Source organism: Aspergillus aculeatus (genome assembly GCF_001890905.1).
Source record: "Aspergillus aculeatus ATCC 16872 unplaced genomic scaffold ASPACscaffold_12, whole genome shotgun sequence".
NCBI classification, from domain to species: Eukaryota; Fungi; Ascomycota; class Eurotiomycetes; order Eurotiales; family Aspergillaceae; genus Aspergillus; species Aspergillus aculeatus.
Genome location: NW_017962987.1, coordinates 1229393 through 1246881, shown reverse-complemented (window position 1 = coordinate 1246881; position 17489 = coordinate 1229393). Strand labels below are relative to the sequence as shown.

General features: G+C 51.5%; 7 protein-coding genes across 7 annotated transcripts; 4 read left to right on the top strand and 3 right to left on the bottom strand.

The window, feature by feature from the left end:
- Positions 1 to 1123: 1123 nt before the first annotated feature.
- ASPACDRAFT_123225 (uncharacterized protein) lies at positions 1124 to 2181 on the bottom strand. The gene has a single exon (XM_020196606.1). It carries the CDS (start codon positions 1938 to 1940, stop codon positions 1197 to 1199), a length of 744 nt encoding a protein of 247 aa, XP_020054510.1. The 5' UTR covers positions 1941 to 2181; the 3' UTR covers positions 1124 to 1196.
- A 285-nt stretch (positions 2182 to 2466) lies between these two features.
- Positions 2467 to 2904, top strand: ASPACDRAFT_45468 (Dabb family protein; the record flags this gene model as incomplete). The annotated part of the gene is made up of 3 exons (XM_020201610.1): positions 2467 to 2532; positions 2579 to 2686; positions 2743 to 2904. The coding sequence occupies 3 exons, from the start codon at positions 2467 to 2469 to the stop codon at positions 2902 to 2904; spliced, it is 336 nt and encodes a 111-aa protein (XP_020054509.1).
- Positions 2905 to 3574: 670 nt separating this feature from the next.
- On the top strand, positions 3575 to 4436 carry ASPACDRAFT_62417 (uncharacterized protein; the record flags this gene model as incomplete). Its single annotated transcript, XM_020203785.1, has 3 exons — positions 3575 to 3578; positions 3646 to 3745; positions 3803 to 4436. The coding sequence occupies 3 exons, from the start codon at positions 3575 to 3577 to the stop codon at positions 4434 to 4436; spliced, it is 738 nt and encodes a 245-aa protein (XP_020054508.1).
- A 2788-nt stretch (positions 4437 to 7224) lies between these two features.
- ASPACDRAFT_80294 (fungal specific transcription factor domain-containing protein) lies at positions 7225 to 9264 on the top strand (the record flags this gene model as incomplete). Its single annotated transcript, XM_020205622.1, has 1 exon — positions 7225 to 9264. A coding segment is annotated over one exon (2040 nt), but the record flags the coding sequence as incomplete, so codon positions are not given.
- Positions 9265 to 10202: 938 nt separating this feature from the next.
- On the bottom strand, positions 10203 to 11809 carry ASPACDRAFT_45464 (uncharacterized protein; the record flags this gene model as incomplete). Its single annotated transcript, XM_020201609.1, has 2 exons — positions 10203 to 11624; positions 11681 to 11809. The coding sequence occupies 2 exons, from the start codon at positions 11807 to 11809 to the stop codon at positions 10203 to 10205; spliced, it is 1551 nt and encodes a 516-aa protein (XP_020054506.1).
- Positions 11810 to 12269: 460 nt separating this feature from the next.
- Positions 12270 to 15077, bottom strand: ASPACDRAFT_80292 (transcription factor domain-containing protein). Its single transcript, XM_020205621.1, has 10 exons — positions 14729 to 15077; positions 14542 to 14670; positions 14453 to 14496; positions 14251 to 14397; positions 13684 to 14192; positions 13504 to 13628; positions 13379 to 13454; positions 13242 to 13326; positions 12816 to 13187; positions 12270 to 12758 (listed from the first exon to the last, which is right to left on the bottom strand). The coding sequence occupies exons 1-10, from the start codon at positions 14806 to 14808 to the stop codon at positions 12292 to 12294; spliced, it is 2034 nt and encodes a 677-aa protein (XP_020054505.1). The 5' UTR covers positions 14809 to 15077; the 3' UTR covers positions 12270 to 12291.
- A 306-nt stretch (positions 15078 to 15383) lies between these two features.
- On the top strand, positions 15384 to 17388 carry ASPACDRAFT_80291 (putative cytochrome P450 monooxygenase). The gene is made up of 3 exons (XM_020205620.1): positions 15384 to 16039; positions 16106 to 17077; positions 17144 to 17388. Exons 1-3 carry the CDS (start codon positions 15764 to 15766, stop codon positions 17240 to 17242), a joined length of 1347 nt encoding a protein of 448 aa, XP_020054504.1. The 5' UTR covers positions 15384 to 15763; the 3' UTR covers positions 17243 to 17388.
- The last annotated feature ends 101 nt before the right edge of the window (positions 17389 to 17489 follow it).

The following is a 17489-nucleotide window of genomic DNA, read 5'->3' as shown; positions in this document are numbered from 1 at the left end:
CGCCAACTCCGCCACCGAGATCAACGCAGCGGCCACCACCGTCGACACCCGGGGCGCTTCCATCTCTTCAAAGACCAGCTGTTTCGCCTTGGCAGCAAAGCCAATCCCCGCCGTATATGTGCCGAAGTCGTGGGACAGCGCCGGCTCATCCGAATACCGAGCCGCCACCGCCAGCATCGCATACAGCAGGGTGGGCGTACAGTAATCATTATCCCGGATTTCATAGCTCCGACGCCAGGCACTTTCGTGAAGCAGATACTGCCATGGATTCTGCCACCGCCAGAACAGATCCAACAGCGTGTCCTGGATTGCGGGGTCGACGTCGATCTCCTCGACGCCGGGCCGCTGGCTTCGATCGGCGGAGAACTTCAGCAGGTGGTCGTGGCACCGTTCGTCGAGCTGTTCGGAGACCATCGCCAGGTTGCTGCGCGAGTCGAAGAAGCGCAGCTCCTCGCCTTCCCCGAGACTTAATCCGCCGCATAAATCGACGAGTTCCTGGACCGAGTCTTGGGGCGTTGAGACGTTGGTCGAATGGTGACTTTGTTGTTGATGATGATGAGGTGGTACGGTAACTGGGGAGAGTGGTTCCTGTCCTTCGTACTGCGCGACCTGTCGTTCGAGGCTTTTTATACGCGAAAGCAAGGACTGGATATAGCGCTTGCTTGGTGGTCTGCCAGTCTTGTCAGATGTTGGTTGCTATGTGAATGATTAAATGTGGTAATCATGATGTTATACTTGCGCTTCTCCTCAGAGTGCTGATATTCACAGGACTCCTTAAGCCTAGTACATCTTGAACAAGATGGCTTCGCTCCGTCGCACTATGTGACTTTTAGGGATCTTTCATAGTTGGACGATGGCGGTACTGACTTTGACACGTCTCTTTCGACACGCCTGACATGCTATTGATACCCGCTGACGAGAAGTCATCTTGCAAGCGGCTAGGTCTAATTTGATGAATGCGATAGATATTAAGATCAAATACCATTGAATTGCCCCTTTGTGGGTAGACGTCGTCACATGGGTAATACTGAGTAATTGTAGTGTTGTAGTGAAGTGTGGTCTACTTCCCGGTGCCACGGTGGGACTTGCTTAGCGGAAGCTGCGGTCGACAACCCCACCGGTCGCGGATAATGCCCTTCCCCTCTCCTCCTAAACTCTACTAAGTTACGTAGTAGAGCCCCACCGACCCAGTCTTCTCAGTGATACCTCTCCACCACCCATCCCAGCTTTCCATCCCGACGGGCCTCACGATCCTCGAAAAAGGGCTTGAAGACCGAAACGACCGCCGTAACCGGGTCGAACTTTGGCTGATATCCTGCAGTGTCCGGGCTCACCACCCGCCCCGTAATCAGCGGCATCCCCACCAGGATCTTGGCCTTGTCCGGCAAAGCCTCGGCGAATAGGCGACTGAGTGTCTGCGACGCGGCCTTCACGGAGGACAGCGAGGCAAAGATGGGCTGCGGCTCCTTGTCCAGAATGCCACCCGTGACAAGAAACAGGGGCCATTCGCCCTGGGTCACACGATTGACCCGAGCGTGGTTTTCGCCAGCGAACCACTGACCCGCCACCAACGTACCGACTGCGGAGACCTTGAAGTCTTCTTGCAGCTCTTCTGGCGTTGTGTTGGTGATATCTGTGACGGTGACGCGGGCCGCGTTGTAGCACAGGACGTCCAACGTGCCTCCGAGTTCCTGGAGACACCAGTCGAGCGCTGCGGTCAGGCTTGCAGGTTCGCCAGCATCGGCCGTGCGGTAGAGAACTTTAGCAGCGGGGCTTTTCTGCGCTTCGCGCACTTCCTTGGCGATGGCTGACAGGTTCTGCTCGGAGCGGGATATCAGGGCGATGTTCCATCCGAGGCTTGCCAGCCAGAGGGCAAGGGATTTGGACATGAGGGAGCCAACGCCCACGATGATGATGTTGCGGTTCTCGCTGATAGTCATGTTGATGCTGGGGAAAAGGTGGATTCTGAAATGCCTGGTGATGAAAGCGAGAATGTACAATCGAGAGGTTATAGTTTAGTGTTCTTGTGGGACAAGATTGTCCAGTGCCCTGTCGATGAATGTGGTTTTGAGTGCGGTTCAGAAAATGTAGTGTTGACAGGCCCGAGTCCCTTTATGTAACTTGGCCAGGTGCGTGCGGACCCTTTTATCCGCGGTCTGATGGGAAAATCTTCAAACACACCTGTCTATAGTCGGGGAGTTTTGTCATCGAGACAATCGACATTCTTCCGTTGAGTTCTGCTTCGTAATGTCAAGATCCACAAGATTCATCACGCATCCTCTTTTAAACCAATGAAACAGTTGACGGAGAGCACGGAAGGGCATTATCCAGACCAGCAAATCCCGCGCCCCGAACCCAAGGCCCAAGATCCAAGACATAGATAAACTTCGTAGCAGCCATTGATTTCCTAGTATCACCTCAGTGAGGTTCTTTTTTTTCTTTTTCTTTTTCATTCTTTTTCACAAAATGGCCATCCTACATTTAGTCCTCTTCCGATTCAAACCCGAGATTTCTCAAGGCCGTCGGCAAGCCGTAAGAGTGCTATCGACCACCTGTGACCTCTTCTGACATATGCTAGTTTCTTCAAGAGTTCATGGCTCTTTCTCAAAAGTGCAAGGATGAGTCAGATAGGCTGTATATCAAAAGTATACGAGGCGGAGTGGAATGTACCCTAGAAGTGTCTTCGGTATGATGCCAGAGTGTCCAGCCTCGCATTCATACGAGTACTGATAAACGCTGTAGGATTACAACCACATCTTCATGGTTGAATTTGAATCTCTGCAGGACCGCGAGTTCTATAAGAATGTGGATCCTATTCATGCCGAGTTTGCTTCGCGAATCATCCCACTCCTGAGCTTGACGATTCTGGCGGTGTCTGAGGAAAGTAACTTCGTCGGCTTATAGGGCTTTTGAAGACCTGCAAGGAGATGTAATCTAATAATGGGATCGTGGAGTGATCTGGTTTGAAGGTGTCTTTGAGGCTAGTGAGATATCCTGTAGCCGAAGAGCAAATGACATCATGTCACATTGGCAAATGTATAGGTAGGTACTGTATGGTTTCCAGAAGCGATCGCTTGTGTGATATCGCTACTGATAACAGCATTCTCGTGCTCTATAAGTTCGTAACCAATCGAGTAGCTCCGAACACGAAACCTGGACTAGTCATGCAGGATGGAGATGATCAGTGATTTGTTCGGGCGCCCAAAAGAGGGGTCCGTCTGTTTGATTTGGGCCGAATCAGTGGCTGCAGCGATGGCCCTGCGGGGAAATCAAAAACGGCGACCTTGTCATCTACCACATGCTCTGCATCCAAAGAACTGTAGGTGGATTTTCTGACCGTACAGAAATGAACGAGTGTAATCGAGAACAGCCGTTTCTGGTCTACAGCAGAGGACTGAGGCCAGAGATTCTGAAACTCGGTAGTCTTTGTCTAGATCCCACAAATCCCGAGGGCGATTCACGAAAGGTTTTCCAATGTCCGATCAAGTGGGTGATTTGGTCTTTTGTAGCTGGGTTGGGACTGGATCCAGTCAAGCGCAGAGCTAATTCGCAGTAGGGACGCAGAACTTTCACCATGGGTGAGCAGCTCTAGTGATGAGATTCACTGCACCCTAAATCTAAGTGCTTCACGTGAATGGCTTGCAGGCGTGAGCCGCCTTGACATCAGCCCTCAGGATACTGGCGAGGACAGCAATGTTGAGGTCCGACTCGAAGGGGAGCAGAGCCGACAAGTCACGATTCAGAGGTAGGATAAAACCCACTGCACAATTCCTCCGTGAACTGACATTCTCAATCCGACCAGACCAGAATTGTTCCTCGAGCAAGTGGTCCTACCGTCCGCAGAGGCAAAGCGATGGCTCGCTACGCAATTGACCGTCTCGCGCACGATGCACTATCTCAGCCGCGCCATCCTTGGCATTGCTCGTCATCCCCGGGTATGGTTGGTGACGGGGCTTCAGTACATCAGCAAGGCTCGTATAGAGGCTGGTTGGTCGCATTCGCCTCATGCATTAACGGGGATCCCTGGCTCAACTCTAGATCCCACAGTGGCTGCACTGACCGGCTTAGCCGATGCAAGTGGTCAAGGTCCACACGTGGGTATCGAGGCAGGAGGATCGACGGGTGATGACACGGAGGAGAAGATCTGGGCTGCTCAGTTTGTGGAATTGAAAATGAGATTTCGTCCTCGCGAGTTGGCCGCTGCCAAACTCCCGGAGGAGATCCAACTGCATCAGTTCAGTCCGCTGGGTGGAATGGGGTTTCAAGGCCATGAACATGTCCCGAGCCAAGAGATTGCAGCAATCGAAGGTCTGGCGGGGCAACATCGAGATGACGAGCAGAACGGACATGGTGCATTTCTCGGAATGGAATGCGAGGATTGTATACTCTATGAAGAACTATTAGAGCAGGTGGAGAGTCGAAAGGGGGGACAATGAAAGCAACCTATGTGTCACTGTGGTTATCAACTGGTTAGTCTTCTGCTGATCGTATGAACTTGGTAGGATCGAGAAGATAAGTACCTAGCATAGAGTATCGGTTTCTCAAGAGCAGTTACATCGTGCCATGTAGGTACAGCCGAGTACGGACACGAAGTAAGCGCAACTTGAGTTAGGGTACGAGTATGGACGCCCATTTTTGCCTGGACCCACCGTAAATAGTAAACAGCCATGTAAGGAATAGATTAGCAGGAGTCACAACCTTAACCTTCGGATTAGCCGCGTTATTCACTGGGTGCGCGGATCATCTTATGAAATGGGATTCTAATGAGACGGTGTTAAAGAAGGTAGGGATTAGTCTCTCACTGAAGTTTCAGAATATCGAGTTCAAAACATCACGGGCTAACCAAATACTTAGTCGAGCTCGATCAAAAAAAGATGATCCATCAGCGCATGAGTAAGTAGGCTAGGATCCGGTGTGAGATCTTATGCATTGCATGCCGCAGATCCGCTGCTTGCTTATCGAGCTGAGGCTTACGAGCCACTGCCCCAGATTGGTCTGGTGCGGGGCAGACATATGATGGAATTGTTTTCCTTGGATGGATTTATGACGCGAGGAGGAGGTTCAACTAGACAGGAGTACTATAGAGTATTCAGGTGTCGCACTAACAAGTCTTGTTTTTTTTTTATTTTTTTTGGTAATGTATAACCTTCTCTATACTTGTAGAACTAGCAAAATTTCAGCGATTTGGTTTCTTGTATGGATCTAAACTGCCCTCTTCTTATTCGTCTTTTTCCTTTGCTTTTTCTTTCTTTTTCCTTTTGTTTACCTTATTAAGATGAGTTTGACTGTGATTGTGATCATTGAAGAAAACTGATATCAACCTTTCTCATCTTGGATTTGTCCTCAATATATACTGAACAGAACCGATGTATGGGTACGAAATTAGGTCCTTATTCGACATTCGACTCGAGAGGAGCTTGTGCACATCATGCTTCGTCAGCCCCGTCGAGGACATTCCCTGATCAGCGCTGAAATCAGACCTTTAACGTAATGGACAATCCTTTGCTCAGTTACCTGGAGTGGAATTTCCCATTAAAGGTGTCTGATAGCTTTCAAGCCTAGTTCATCTCGAGAAAGTTAAACCTGTCATTCACCCTTGGCCTATCTCGACTAAAATTGTCTCTTCTCTATATTGATTAATGCTAGCAAAATAAACCGTTATACTATCGACGTGGAAAACCGGCGCGGTGCCAACATGAACTATGCAGTGATGATGGATGCCCCAAAATCGACTGGTGGTCAGGAACCGTGGTTGAATATCTGGTACACCACATTCGTCCCCTTCCGTGGAAGTTTTAGCGTTGAAGGTTTTCTACGCCTGTAAGTTGTAATCTGTCCCTGTATGAGGGGCATAGGCCATGGGAGCTGACGAAGTGCTTTGCAGGGGTTGGAACTGTGCCTACGTCGCCTGGCCCAGGCGTGATAGTCATCAATGGCATGAGCCTGCTCGCCCGGCTGGGCTCTGAAAGCTCACCCTGCAGTCTGTCACCCGATTACATGTCAATAGCTATCTCACCAGAAGAAGTTGAACAGCCAAAGAGAGCAGAAAGAAACTCGATTTCCTCGCTTCGCGAATAGGCACTGTTGACATGAAGATTATCGAATCATTCCCAATAATCTAAGAGATTGAACTCTCTGCGACGACGGATTCGTACGAGGTCAAAACTGGCACAGACTTTAGTATGCCCAACAACACTTATCTTGTTGGGCTCGCGAAGGTCAACAACAGAGGACGGGTTCCTCCAGTCGGATCGGTGAGGACACGGCCAGCAGTTCATTGTCTACAGACTGATGACTCTTCCCGATGACAAGGTTGCTCTGCACAACAACCAGCGCATTCAAGTCACTCCGAAGATGAGGTTCTTTGTTACGGGGAGTCAACAGGTGTCTGGTGAGATTGTCGACTGCTCTGCTGTGGAGAGAGATGGTGCTGTCGTGGACTTTAGCAGTGGCGAGGGCGCGGGGAAGTTCTATGCTACTGCGACACAGAACCAGGATGGCAAATTCACTGTGGTGTACTCCGACTCTCCTGAGTAGATGGAAGTACGAGTGCTCTGTACGTGGATGAATACCAGGCATGGCAGTGCTGGATGTACCTCGCTGGGAGGAGAATGGAATGAAATAAACAAATAGAGTGGTTATTTACTAAGTATTTACTGTGTCAGTTGCTGACGCTGAGTAAGATATGTGTCAGCATGGCACGGCACGTCGGCGGAAAAATGGCGGAAACTGTCGGGAGAGAAGTAACTCACTCTACTTGTGCCTCCACAATCACCCTATCCTCATATCATCACACCAGCCCAAGCAATGCCTCTGAAGCTTCAGCTATACGCTTCCAATTCGACACGACACGGCACTTGAAGAGCGCAAGATGAACAGCAATATGCGTCGCTGAGCATACAGTAGCTCCATGGCAGCACGCTTTCTCCTACTCTGCTACCAGCATTCGACCGCCGGTCGGGAAAAGGCCCCAGGCGGAAAATGAGGTCGGACGATTCCCACGAGCACATACGCAAAGCCCGAAAGGTCACTAGGGCGTGCGATGCCTGCAAGGCCAAGAAAAAGGCCTGCACCGGAAATATCCCTTGCGGGCCATGTACTCGCAAGCATCTGGAATGCACCTACCAGACGGCCTATAATCGCGGGGTAGCCCTCAGCCCTCCGCCATCCGCCTCGAACGATGATCGTCAACTCCCAACCCCGGGCCGTGGGAGCAGATATAGTGGCGGCAATGCATTTTCCCCTTACCCTCGCAATCGGCAAACCCCGACGGGTGGGTTTCAATACACCGCTGTCGAGGGATCGCACAGTCCGCTCATCTCCCAGGCATCTGAGTCGGCACGTCCGATCCAACAGTCCTTGGTCGAGGTGGGAGGAGACGGGAGCTCGCCAGAGGTGACCGGTCAATACTGGGGTCCTACGTCTGCGCATTCCTTCCTCGACCGTGTTGTTCAAGATCTTCATCCTGCGACGCGACGTTCGCCTTCACAGCAGCATGATCACGATACGCATTCGACAATCTCGATTTTCTCCTATGGCGACCGCGTTGTGCCGCTATCCTCGGTCATTCGGTTCACGTGGCCTGACAGGGCTACTGCTGTAGGCCTGGTTCAGCGATATTTCGACTTTGCTGCACCAACCTACCGAGTTCTCCATCAACCTACTGTCGATAGGCTGGTGTATCGCATGTACGAAAGCCAAACGCCGCACGACCGGTCCGGCTCATCGCCCGTCGAGCCTTCGCTCGAGGCGGCATCGCAAGCTCTTCTCTTGCTTCTCTTCAGCACCGCTACGATGTTTCGGGTAGACATGAGTGGACGTATGCGCGACGCAGATGACCATGGTTGGCAGAAGAGTGAGATGTATTATGCCCAGGCGGACCACCTCCTTTCTCGTGAGACGGGGGCTCCGAGCATGGCATCTGTTCAGGCTCGTTTCCTCATGGTGCTATATTTGCTGAGCTCCTCGAGGCCTCACAAAGCGTGGTTCACCTTTGGGACAACGGTCCAGCTGATGATGGCCCTTGGTTTGCACAACGGACGCACAAGAAGAGGCCACGACGAGCACAATTTAGTTCAGAAGGAATGTCAGCGGCGACTCGTATGGTGCTCGTACACTTTAGACAAGTATCTCAGCGTCATGCTGGGCCGACCACGCTTATGGCAGGATGAAGACATTGATGAGGACCTTCCTACACGGGTCAATGATTCAGACTTAACGCCTCAAGAGAATCGACTCACAAAGCGTGACTGCTTGATGGACGCCCCCGTGTTTCATGTTCTACTAGCTCGTATCTTGACAAGGGCTGTCAAAGAATCTTATGTGCAGACGGGGATATCCAGTCAAGAACAGATCGCAACAATCTGCACATTACATGAACAGGTACTGGCGTGGCAGGCTGGATTGCCCCCGTTCCTGTCAGGCGTTATCCACCCAAGCAGTCTGGTGCCGGTCTTCCGGCGCCAGCTGACAGTACTGCGACTGGCCCGATACCATGCCGTGATGTTCATCACGAGGCCGCTGTTGCTGCGGAATTATGGGCAGATGTGGCCGGAGTGTGAGGCGACCTACCAGCAGCTTCTCTGCACCTGCCTTACGGCAGCCTGCGATGCCATTGAGCTGATTCTCGGCTTCGTGCACGATGACGAGCTTTATACGGCATTCTGGTACTCGCAGTATATCGCCTTCAACGCTCTTTCTATAATATACATTTATTTGATTCAACTTGGACAGGGGCGGATCTTCCGCGTACGTCCCCCCTTCCTGCCAAAACCCGAGGGCTCGCTTGACGCCGAGCTGGATGAAGCAACGCTCTACAAGCTGTCCACACTTGCTCAAGATCATCTGGCTAATGCTACGGCTCGCAACGCACCCTCGTGGAAGTATAGTGTGATCCTCCAGGGATTGCGCCAAGAACTGACTCGCCTGGGTCTACCCCACGCGGACGCACCACAACTCCAGGATGCAACGGAGACAAACGCCTCTGCGGTAGCAAGTGTAGTGCTTGCGCAACCTCATGTCCCGACAGGCCATGTCGGTCAAATGCCACGAGGTGAAGCGAGTGCCTTAAGGACAGGAAGCGAAGAGCACAATAACAATTCAAACGCCACTTCCCACCCTGCCTTTGACCACGACCACTGCATGGACTCGATTGGCCTAGACTCCCGTACAGAGTCCTTGTTGGATTACTTTGCATTGGATAAAGATTTGATGTTGGACTTCTGGCCGCAGTTGGATAGTCTGCCGATCAACTCAGCTTTTTGACCGACGCAGAAGGCAACTGGAATCTTCTGGTAATCTACCACCTCTGGGCGGTAGCCTCAGAGATGTTACCTCGTCTATAAGGCTGTCGCGTGGAGCATGCCTTTTCAGTTTCCTCCTTCTGACGCCGTAAACAAAATGGGGCCTTCCGGGCCGGGACAGAAGATGTACGCCGGAATTTTGCGTTCGGGTTCCCGGAAACTCGAGCCTGTGAATTCCGGGGGAGTTCCCCGGACGGTTGGCACGCTAGTTGTAGTCCAGCTGGTTGGTAGGCACCTCACATATGGTGCCCCTCCTAGTAGTGGTTCCCTTATCGGCGCAAGCGCGACTTAGGCCTGTAGGAGATTGCAGAGAGGAAGAGTCGCATAGGAGAGTCATTGCTTGCAATACCTCCAAGAGCACCGGGGAGGGGCTTCACAATACCCCCAGACTATCGCGTCGCACCGTCTCCTCCGGGAGCCACTCCCTCGACTCCCGGTTCTATATCGAGGTCTTGGGCTGTCCATTGAGCTCGGAGATTGAGCTTCCACTTTGCTTGGAATGTGACAATTTAGGAGAACCCGCCTGCAGGAGATTTTGGAGGTCCAGTGATGAACATCCATCGTGGGTGTTGGCTAACAACGCCGGGTTGTTCTGCTCCAGCCCGAAAGGTCGAGCGCCATATTGCCTCGGCAAACAGCTCCTTGGTCTTGTAGAGCGATCTTGTTTATATAGCTTCCTTTGAGAAGGGGCCTTGACTTTCCCTGTATATATCTTCGTGTTTCTCCTCTTTGACTAATACTTTCTTTGTCATTCACCTTGGGAACTTTGAGTATAGGTGGAGAGTTTGTGTAATCGAGCTTGAGGTTAGAGATTTACTATGCATGCTCTATCTGTATCAGTACTGCCATGTGTATCATTTTTTGATTAGTTGAACGTGGGGCGGCATTACAGCTGGGAGATCAAGGGCACTGTCTGCCCGACACCCTCTCAAACCAGATCATCTGTCCATTCAGTGCAGGCTCCAGGTCCAAACCCAGCCTCTCCACCACCCCCGTCACGGCCACGTGGAACTGCGCCGCCATGTACTCAGGATCAACCCCTTCTGCCTCGGGCTTATACCCCTTCACGACAAAGAACACCCCGCTCACATGCTCAAAGCGCATCCATCCTTTGGCCACCCGATCCATCAAGTTCACATGGAGCTTCTCCTCATTCAGGAACAGTGTGATGGGGCCATGGCCTGGATGCGAGTATGTGCCTGTATAGTCATCCAGCGACAACGGGAGTGGCAATTGGTGGGTAAATCCTGGAAACAATCGACGCTTGACCTCATTGAGGCTCTGCAGCTGTGTTCTCAGCCTCTCTTGCACGATGGCATCGATCTTGGCGATATAGGCCTCTCTGTCTTCGCCGGACCTCCCCAACAACCGATCAAGCAGATAGAGGTAGAGCTCCAGCTCCGCGTATCTCGCCTTCTGCGTGTTGCCCATCATAGCAAAGCCGAATTTCTTGCTCGGGACAAAGCCCACCATAATTCCGAACCCTTCCCAGCTCCCCGAGTGCCAGAATATCTGTTCGCCATGGTAATTATCCACGAACCACCCGAGCGCATACAGGTGAACTTGTCCCGGCGGGGTGATCAAGTCTTCCCAGTCTTTGATGATGGTCCGCGGAGACAAAAGCTCTTTATACCCCTGTGGTGAAATCGGCGCTCCTCGATATATCATCGTGCGTATCCATTTCGCGTAGTCGAGCACATTACTGACAATAGCGCCCGTGCCGGTGGTCGGCGCGTAATCCATGTAAGGGCGCTCGACGTGGCGATTCGTGGTAGGATCCCAGGTGTAGCCCTTCACGAGACGCTGTGCGGTCGCTGGACACGCGAGAACCTCGTTATTCGAGAAATACGTATCGTTCATCCCAAGAGGCTTCCAGATCCGCTTTTTCATTATGCTTCCCAGACTTGTCCCGGACAATTGCTCGAGCACATGCGAGGCAACCATGAACATATGGTTGCAGTAATTGAACGTTGTCCGTGGAGCAAATGCAAGGGGCAGGTGGCGGAGCTTCCGCACCTCTTCGCGCAGGGTCTCGTTTGGAAAGGCGAGGGACATGGGGCCGAAATGCCCCGGTAGCCCGGAGCGATGGGAGAGCATATCTTCAACGGTGGTGTTTGCGGTGGCGTACGGGTCTGCCAAGACAAAATCATCCCTGATCAGCGACGAGACGGGAGTGTCCCAGCGGATTGGAGCCGGTGTGTCCTTGCTGTCGTCAATGGCCATCGACATGAGGGCCGCAGTGAAGGCTTTTGTGGTGCTGCACGTGTCGAAGAGAGACTGGATGGTCATCTTCTTGTCAGGAAACTCCGCAATCCCGTATGCCTGCAGTCAAGGGTTAGCTCATACTATGTGATGAAGGCAGGGGAACTTGGCAGTACTTTGGCATAAGTGCTGGAGCCATGGACCACTGATATTGTCAGTCCAGGTACCTTCCATTTGGCCAGTTTCTCCTCGACCAGCGCGTCGAACTCCGGAGTCAAGGGAGAATTGTTGGGCCGTACAACCATTGTGGCAAACACTACGGGCGCCGACGGAGACTTCGCTAGTTGTCAATTGAACAGAGCCGGCTATAGCACGTCACCACGATCAATGACCCGAGAGGGTGGTATTAGAGTGGTTGATGGAGAAGGAAAGCGGGGAAATGTGATGGTCTTGCAAGCGGCTGATTTATCTCCCAGCTGCAGCCTACAGCCGCCCGGTGGGATACCGCTTTGGGTAAGTGCACCTCGAGGTGCGTCCTAGTGAGAATATTACAGATACCTCCAGGCTACGGCACGATGCTGACACACAAGTCTCTACAAATGAATGAAATCAGGTTAATCGGATCAAGTCATAATATGGGCAACATTTTGCCAATTAATCCTGTCAGACTAAGCAGCCACGGGGCGTGCATTTGCCTACATTCATCAAGGGTCACTTAATATAACTTAGAGAGTGTGAAGATGAAGGAAACCTGGGACTATTAATGGTATATATTCTCGGAATGTTCCTATTTGCGCAACGCTTGCTCAATCCAATCGGTGTCCATGTCGATATCAATTTGATGAAGGACCTCCTCCCAAAGCCCGGGATCATCATTTACATCGAAGTTAAAGGATATGTCCTGCACCGAAGAGATATCCTGGTTCTGAGGTCTCGGACCTGTCCGTGTAGAGTGTTCAACAACGCTAGAGGACGGTGTATGCTTCTGTATGCTAGCGGGGGTGGCCGGTATATCCATAGCATTGTTGTCCACATCCCCTGAGCGATTGGGCCCAATGACGGACTGTAGTTCAAGAAGCAATGAGTGACGAGCCTCGAGGATGGTATTTCCTCGATCCGCCATTCCACGGAGGAGATTCAGCGCGGTCGCCATGGATCGCGCATTGGAATCGTTGTGCGGGAATGCCGCATTGACCATGACCAGCAAAAGAGCGGCTGAGAAGATATACTCTCCATCCAGATATCCGTAGGTCGCTACTCGAGTGTTAGGATGCCAACCACATCAAGATCGAGGGACTCGAATGCACATACCAACCAGGTTCTGCTTAGAAGCAGCATCCATGATCATGATGGTAGCACGAGCAGCTGAAATACAGCTCTCTATTACCTGCACTGCATTCTGGGAAAGTCCTTTCTTCCAGTCATCCGTTACTGACCCCGCTGTCTCTGCATCCAGACGTCGCTGGATAACATAAAAGACCAATGGTCTCGCTGTCATGTTGACACACGAGTAGAAATGTAAAAACAATGACACTGATTCGCGATTGATGTGCGTTCCGAGGGTTGAAAAATCAATACGCAAGCGGTCAGGTACCCGCCGTAGCCAGTCGAATAGTTCGTCCATGATACTTTGTACTGAGAGGAGTAGGTTTGACCCAGAGCGAGGTTTCTTCCGATATATTTCTTCAAGCTATGAGTTAGTGATCGCTTCTTGCAGGTCAAAGAGGCCACTTCTACCTTCTCCAATGCGACCAAGTATTCTTGATAATTGAGTGTAGTGAATTAGAACAACAGAAGGCCAGGGGACAACGTCTCCGGGGTTCTATGTGCAGTTAGTTCATGCTCACACATACCTTGACGAATCAAGTACTCACAATCGGTCGCGGCCAAGTTGTCCCTATGTCTTCATCTTGGATAGTTATAGGATTTCCGGACTTCACGGATAGAAGCCTAGCTTTTGTCAGATAACGTCATTTCCTCTGAGCTGGGGCAGGACTACCGATCCAAACTGTACACAGACCACCAGGATCGACGTCGACGATTCCGGTCCTCTTCGCTCATTGCTGGATCCGATGCCTCTTGATGAAGTCCCAATGAGATGGCCATCCGCAGAGCGGTACCGATCTATTCATCACACATGTAAGCATCTGTTATCATGTGGGTGACGAAAACCACATACATAGAGGAATGCAGCATCCCGCCGATTCAGGTTCTGCATATAATATGCTACGTAGCATAGTACTTCGACAAAGAAGATGGAGCCCTCTTCATGAATGTCTGGTAGGAAGCGAAGTGCATGCTTGAAGTATTTGAAGCCGGGAGGACCATCATCTCCCGACCACTGATTCACCGAATACATCAGCCCGTACGAGATGATAAGCAGGACCTGGCAATAGACCAGACATGACTCCCGGTTGAACAGATCTGGAGGTTGGTGATAGACTATGTAAAGTCGCTCTTCGTAGTCATGTGGCTGTATAAGGGAAAAGATTGTTCCGATGTAACTGTACTGCACCCAATAAAGACGCTTGGCGTATTCGAACGGCGGCAATTGAGGTAAAGCCGGCGATATGGAGCGACGTAGGGAGGTTGGGTCATCATAAAGTGGGCGGGCATCCAACGCTAGATTCTTTGAGGTCGGGTTGAGACGCTTGGCCAAATGAGTGGCGGATGATGCTCCAATGTACTCTTGATTGGATCACGAATCCTTCAGTGTCTTTCCTGCGAAAGTAGGAGTGGTACGTACGATGTTCGCCGGACCGATTAAGGAAGAGGTTATCGGCTCCATTATACCACCAGTCGTCTCGTTCAAGCGATGTCTCCACTGGGGTTAGGGAAGTGCTCTGGGAAGCTGATGTGGAGTTGGGAGCAGGTGGTGGAGGGCGATTTCCATCTGGATAAGGGTGAGCTGGAAATTACGATAGCCTGTATTATAGGACGAAACAAACCCTGACGAGCGGCTTGTGCATCGGATAGCAAGCGCCGGAAGTAGCTACTCAATTAGATACTGGATGAGTAGGTATCGTCGTCAACTCACCTCTCGGTTATAGACACACGTTTCTCGGCTTCGGAATACACACAGTCATAACCTACGTCTTCGCACGCAGCACACGGATATGGAGGATTGCCAGCGCAGCGGGTCTTCCTGGAGCGACATCGATTGCATCTGCACGAAGACGTTAGTCCCACCCACGTGGCAAAAGGTAACATGGGTCCGTTCATACGCTACCATCGACCGCCTTGCGTTTGCACGCTCTTCGGCAGACCGGTGCTGCAACCCACGGTGGACCTTTCCTTGAGCCATTTTCAAGCACGCTTTGCTAGTGAAAAGGCAGGCTATGCATCATGGAACTGATGAAAGGTCTAGAGATGTTGTACTGAGGCTCGGATTGTGGCGGTCGGGTCCAGTTCAACAAATGCGGAGGGGGGCGGCAACTGATAAGGGAGATCGCGCACGTTGGACTTTTGAGTCACGGTCACGTTGATAAGCGTCCAGAGCAAAGTAGATAACGGACAGGAACTCTGAACACGAGGACTGGGATCTGAGACCGACTCCACTTGGTGCGAACTGCCCTCGTGGTGTTTCCACACAAAATGGGTCGAGAATCACGAGGCAAGGCTAGAAGGTTGGCATCCAAACAGTGCGGGGAAATTCGAGGAAACAGCCAAGGCGGTAACCAGAATGGTAGTAGTCACGCCCATGTGATCATCAGCCTGCAATACAGCCATCCGAAAGCCACGCGATCTACTTCCACATTTATGAATCAATCTTAAACTTAAGATCTCATCGGCCCGTTGAGGATTCCCTTGTTGCAGATCCGTCAGCCTGTCTCTGAACCTCTCACTATCACCCCCTTCAGAATCAAACTTCTCGGCCCGAACGCCCCATGGCCATGCGCCCGAGGGAATCGTGTTTCCCATCACGTAATTTCGAGTCGACTGGCCTTGGGACTCCTGATATGCTCCAATCAAGGTTCTCAGCTGAATGTCAGGCTGATTCCACCCGAGGCAGCCCGTGCTTGGGGACCTTTCAGACGTGTCGCACGCTGATGTTGCGACAATGACGTTGTAGGGATGTTTTCTCCGTTTTATTTTCTCGACCCGGTTTCGGGATAACGCGGCTGGGGACAAATTATAGCCCCCCAGATCGTCACACAGCCGGATGGATACCTTATATGAGAGCACCACTCCTTTCGACCTCGATTTCAATGCGGAGATGCTTGGAGGAGTAGAATGTGCGGTTCTGAGCGACTGCAACGATGTTTGTAGGCGTGATCGCAGTTCTCTTGGCATTGCTGGCTTCTGCCTACACTTTCCGTCAATACGCGTACTTGAACTGGGTTCTTGGCCCCTTTATATCGCGCATCTCGTCGTGGTGGCACCTCTACCTGCGTACCTCGCCTCATGACGGTCGCAAACTCTCAGAGCTTCATGCGAGATATGGAAGAATCGTCCGTCTAGGACCAGACCGGATCAGTGTCTCGGATCCGGACATCATTGCTCAGCTATACCAGTTTCAGATCGATCGTCTTAGGGTACGTCACCACGCACTGGTCCAAAACCAGAAGCCTTTCTGACAGAAGCAATCTCCAAATCTGCAGGTATCTCAATCGCAGGATGCTGATGCTTTGGCATATGGTGAACGCGATATCCAAACGCCAACCAGCCAGTGGGCGAGATTCCTGGAATACGAGGGTATCAACGATAGCTCAACAAATGAGCTCCTCGACGCACTCAGAAGACATCGAAGTATCGAGCTGGTAGCTTGTTTCAGGATATTCGCCGCAAAGCTCATTAATAAATGCATCCGCGACTCAGCGTCAAACACGACTCAGATACAGACACAAGCAACAAACGCCCTCTCGCTTCCCATCAAACCGTCCATAATAGAATACATACTCTTCCAGAGCCCTGTATCATCACTGAAAAGGTACCGAGGTCGGCAGCTTACACATTGTTCTATGCTGCCCGTCCATGCCCTCACGACACCTGCTGGCCTCCACAAACCAAACCCGGACAGCTTCAACATCCTTAACGGCAATACCCTGACGAGCGACGAGCTTACAGCCGAAACCGAATCCCTCATCACAGCCTTTGCCTCCGTCTTTCCATATCTGCTCCAACACCCCGAGAAGCTGACTACTCTTCGAAACGAGATCAATTCGGCCTACAATACCGGGTCAATCTCCTCCACCCCACGCTGGAGGGAACTATCACGCCTCCCCTACCTCTGCGCCGTGATGAAAGAGTCGATGCGCCTAACCTGCACCTCGACCAGTGAAAAGGAGTTCCCAGCCTCAGCGCTCTCGGATCATCTACGATCGGAATCCATCTTTCCGAGTGGTACGATCATCAGCTGCAACGCCTACGTCGCACATTTCAACAACACGATCTACGGGGGCGACGTACATGCGTTCCGCCCGGAGCGATGGCTCACTCCTAGCGTGCCGCAGCGGAAGCTCATGGATCGAACCATGCTCCTCTTTCATCCGGATCTACACACCAATCCAGAGCTCCGCGCCGCCTGGCTGGAATTGAAGAAGGTGGTTGTTCAGATTTTGCTCAACTTCAACGTGAGTTTCTCATTGCCCAATTCCAAAATTGATGCTTTGAACTCATATATCTCTAAAATGAATCAGATCCAAACCCTCCTAGCCGATCATCATGCAGGACAAACGTCGAACTTTTCGCCGGTTTCTACAATAGTTACTACGACTCCCAGGATGCCGGAGGTCTGACAGCATACAAACCCGACCACACAAGCTCTTCAGCCTCGGCTTTCATTGGATCATCTAGCAAATCTTTCATAAGCACCTTGCTCCCACAATGCCTCACCACGGCTGCTATTTCTCCTTCGACCTGTTCATGCCCAACAAGATATCCCCTTTGTTCAATCTCAATTATCTTATTATGATATAATCGGTCGCTTAGTCTGTCTACTTTACCATAGCTTTTCTTCTGGGTTAAGCCCCGCCCCACACGATC

What these genes read in the sequence shown, in the direction of transcription:
- ASPACDRAFT_123225 (XM_020196606.1), bottom strand. Translation starts at nt 1,940, where the DNA reads ATGACTATCAGCGAGAACCGCAACATCATCATCGTGGGCGTTGGCTCC.
- ASPACDRAFT_80292 (XM_020205621.1), bottom strand. Translation starts at nt 14,808, where the DNA reads ATGGCTCAAGGAAAGGTCCACCGTGGGTTGCAGCACCGGTCTGCCGAA. An exon ending in TGCACAAGCCGCTCGTCAGG is followed by an intron (nt 14,398 to 14,452) that starts GTTTGTTTCGTC and finishes ACCCTTATCCAG; the next exon opens with ATGGAAATCGCCCTCCACCA. An exon ending in TCTGTGTACAGTTTGGATCG is followed by an intron (nt 13,455 to 13,503) that starts GTAGTCCTGCCC and finishes GACAAAAGCTAG; the next exon opens with GCTTCTATCCGTGAAGTCCG.
- ASPACDRAFT_80291 (XM_020205620.1), top strand. Translation starts at nt 15,764, where the DNA reads ATGTTTGTAGGCGTGATCGCAGTTCTCTTGGCATTGCTGGCTTCTGCC. An exon ending in TTCAGATCGATCGTCTTAGG is followed by an intron (nt 16,040 to 16,105) that starts GTACGTCACCAC and finishes CCAAATCTGCAG; the next exon opens with GTATCTCAATCGCAGGATGC. An exon ending in AGATTTTGCTCAACTTCAAC is followed by an intron (nt 17,078 to 17,143) that starts GTGAGTTTCTCA and finishes AAAATGAATCAG; the next exon opens with ATCCAAACCCTCCTAGCCGA.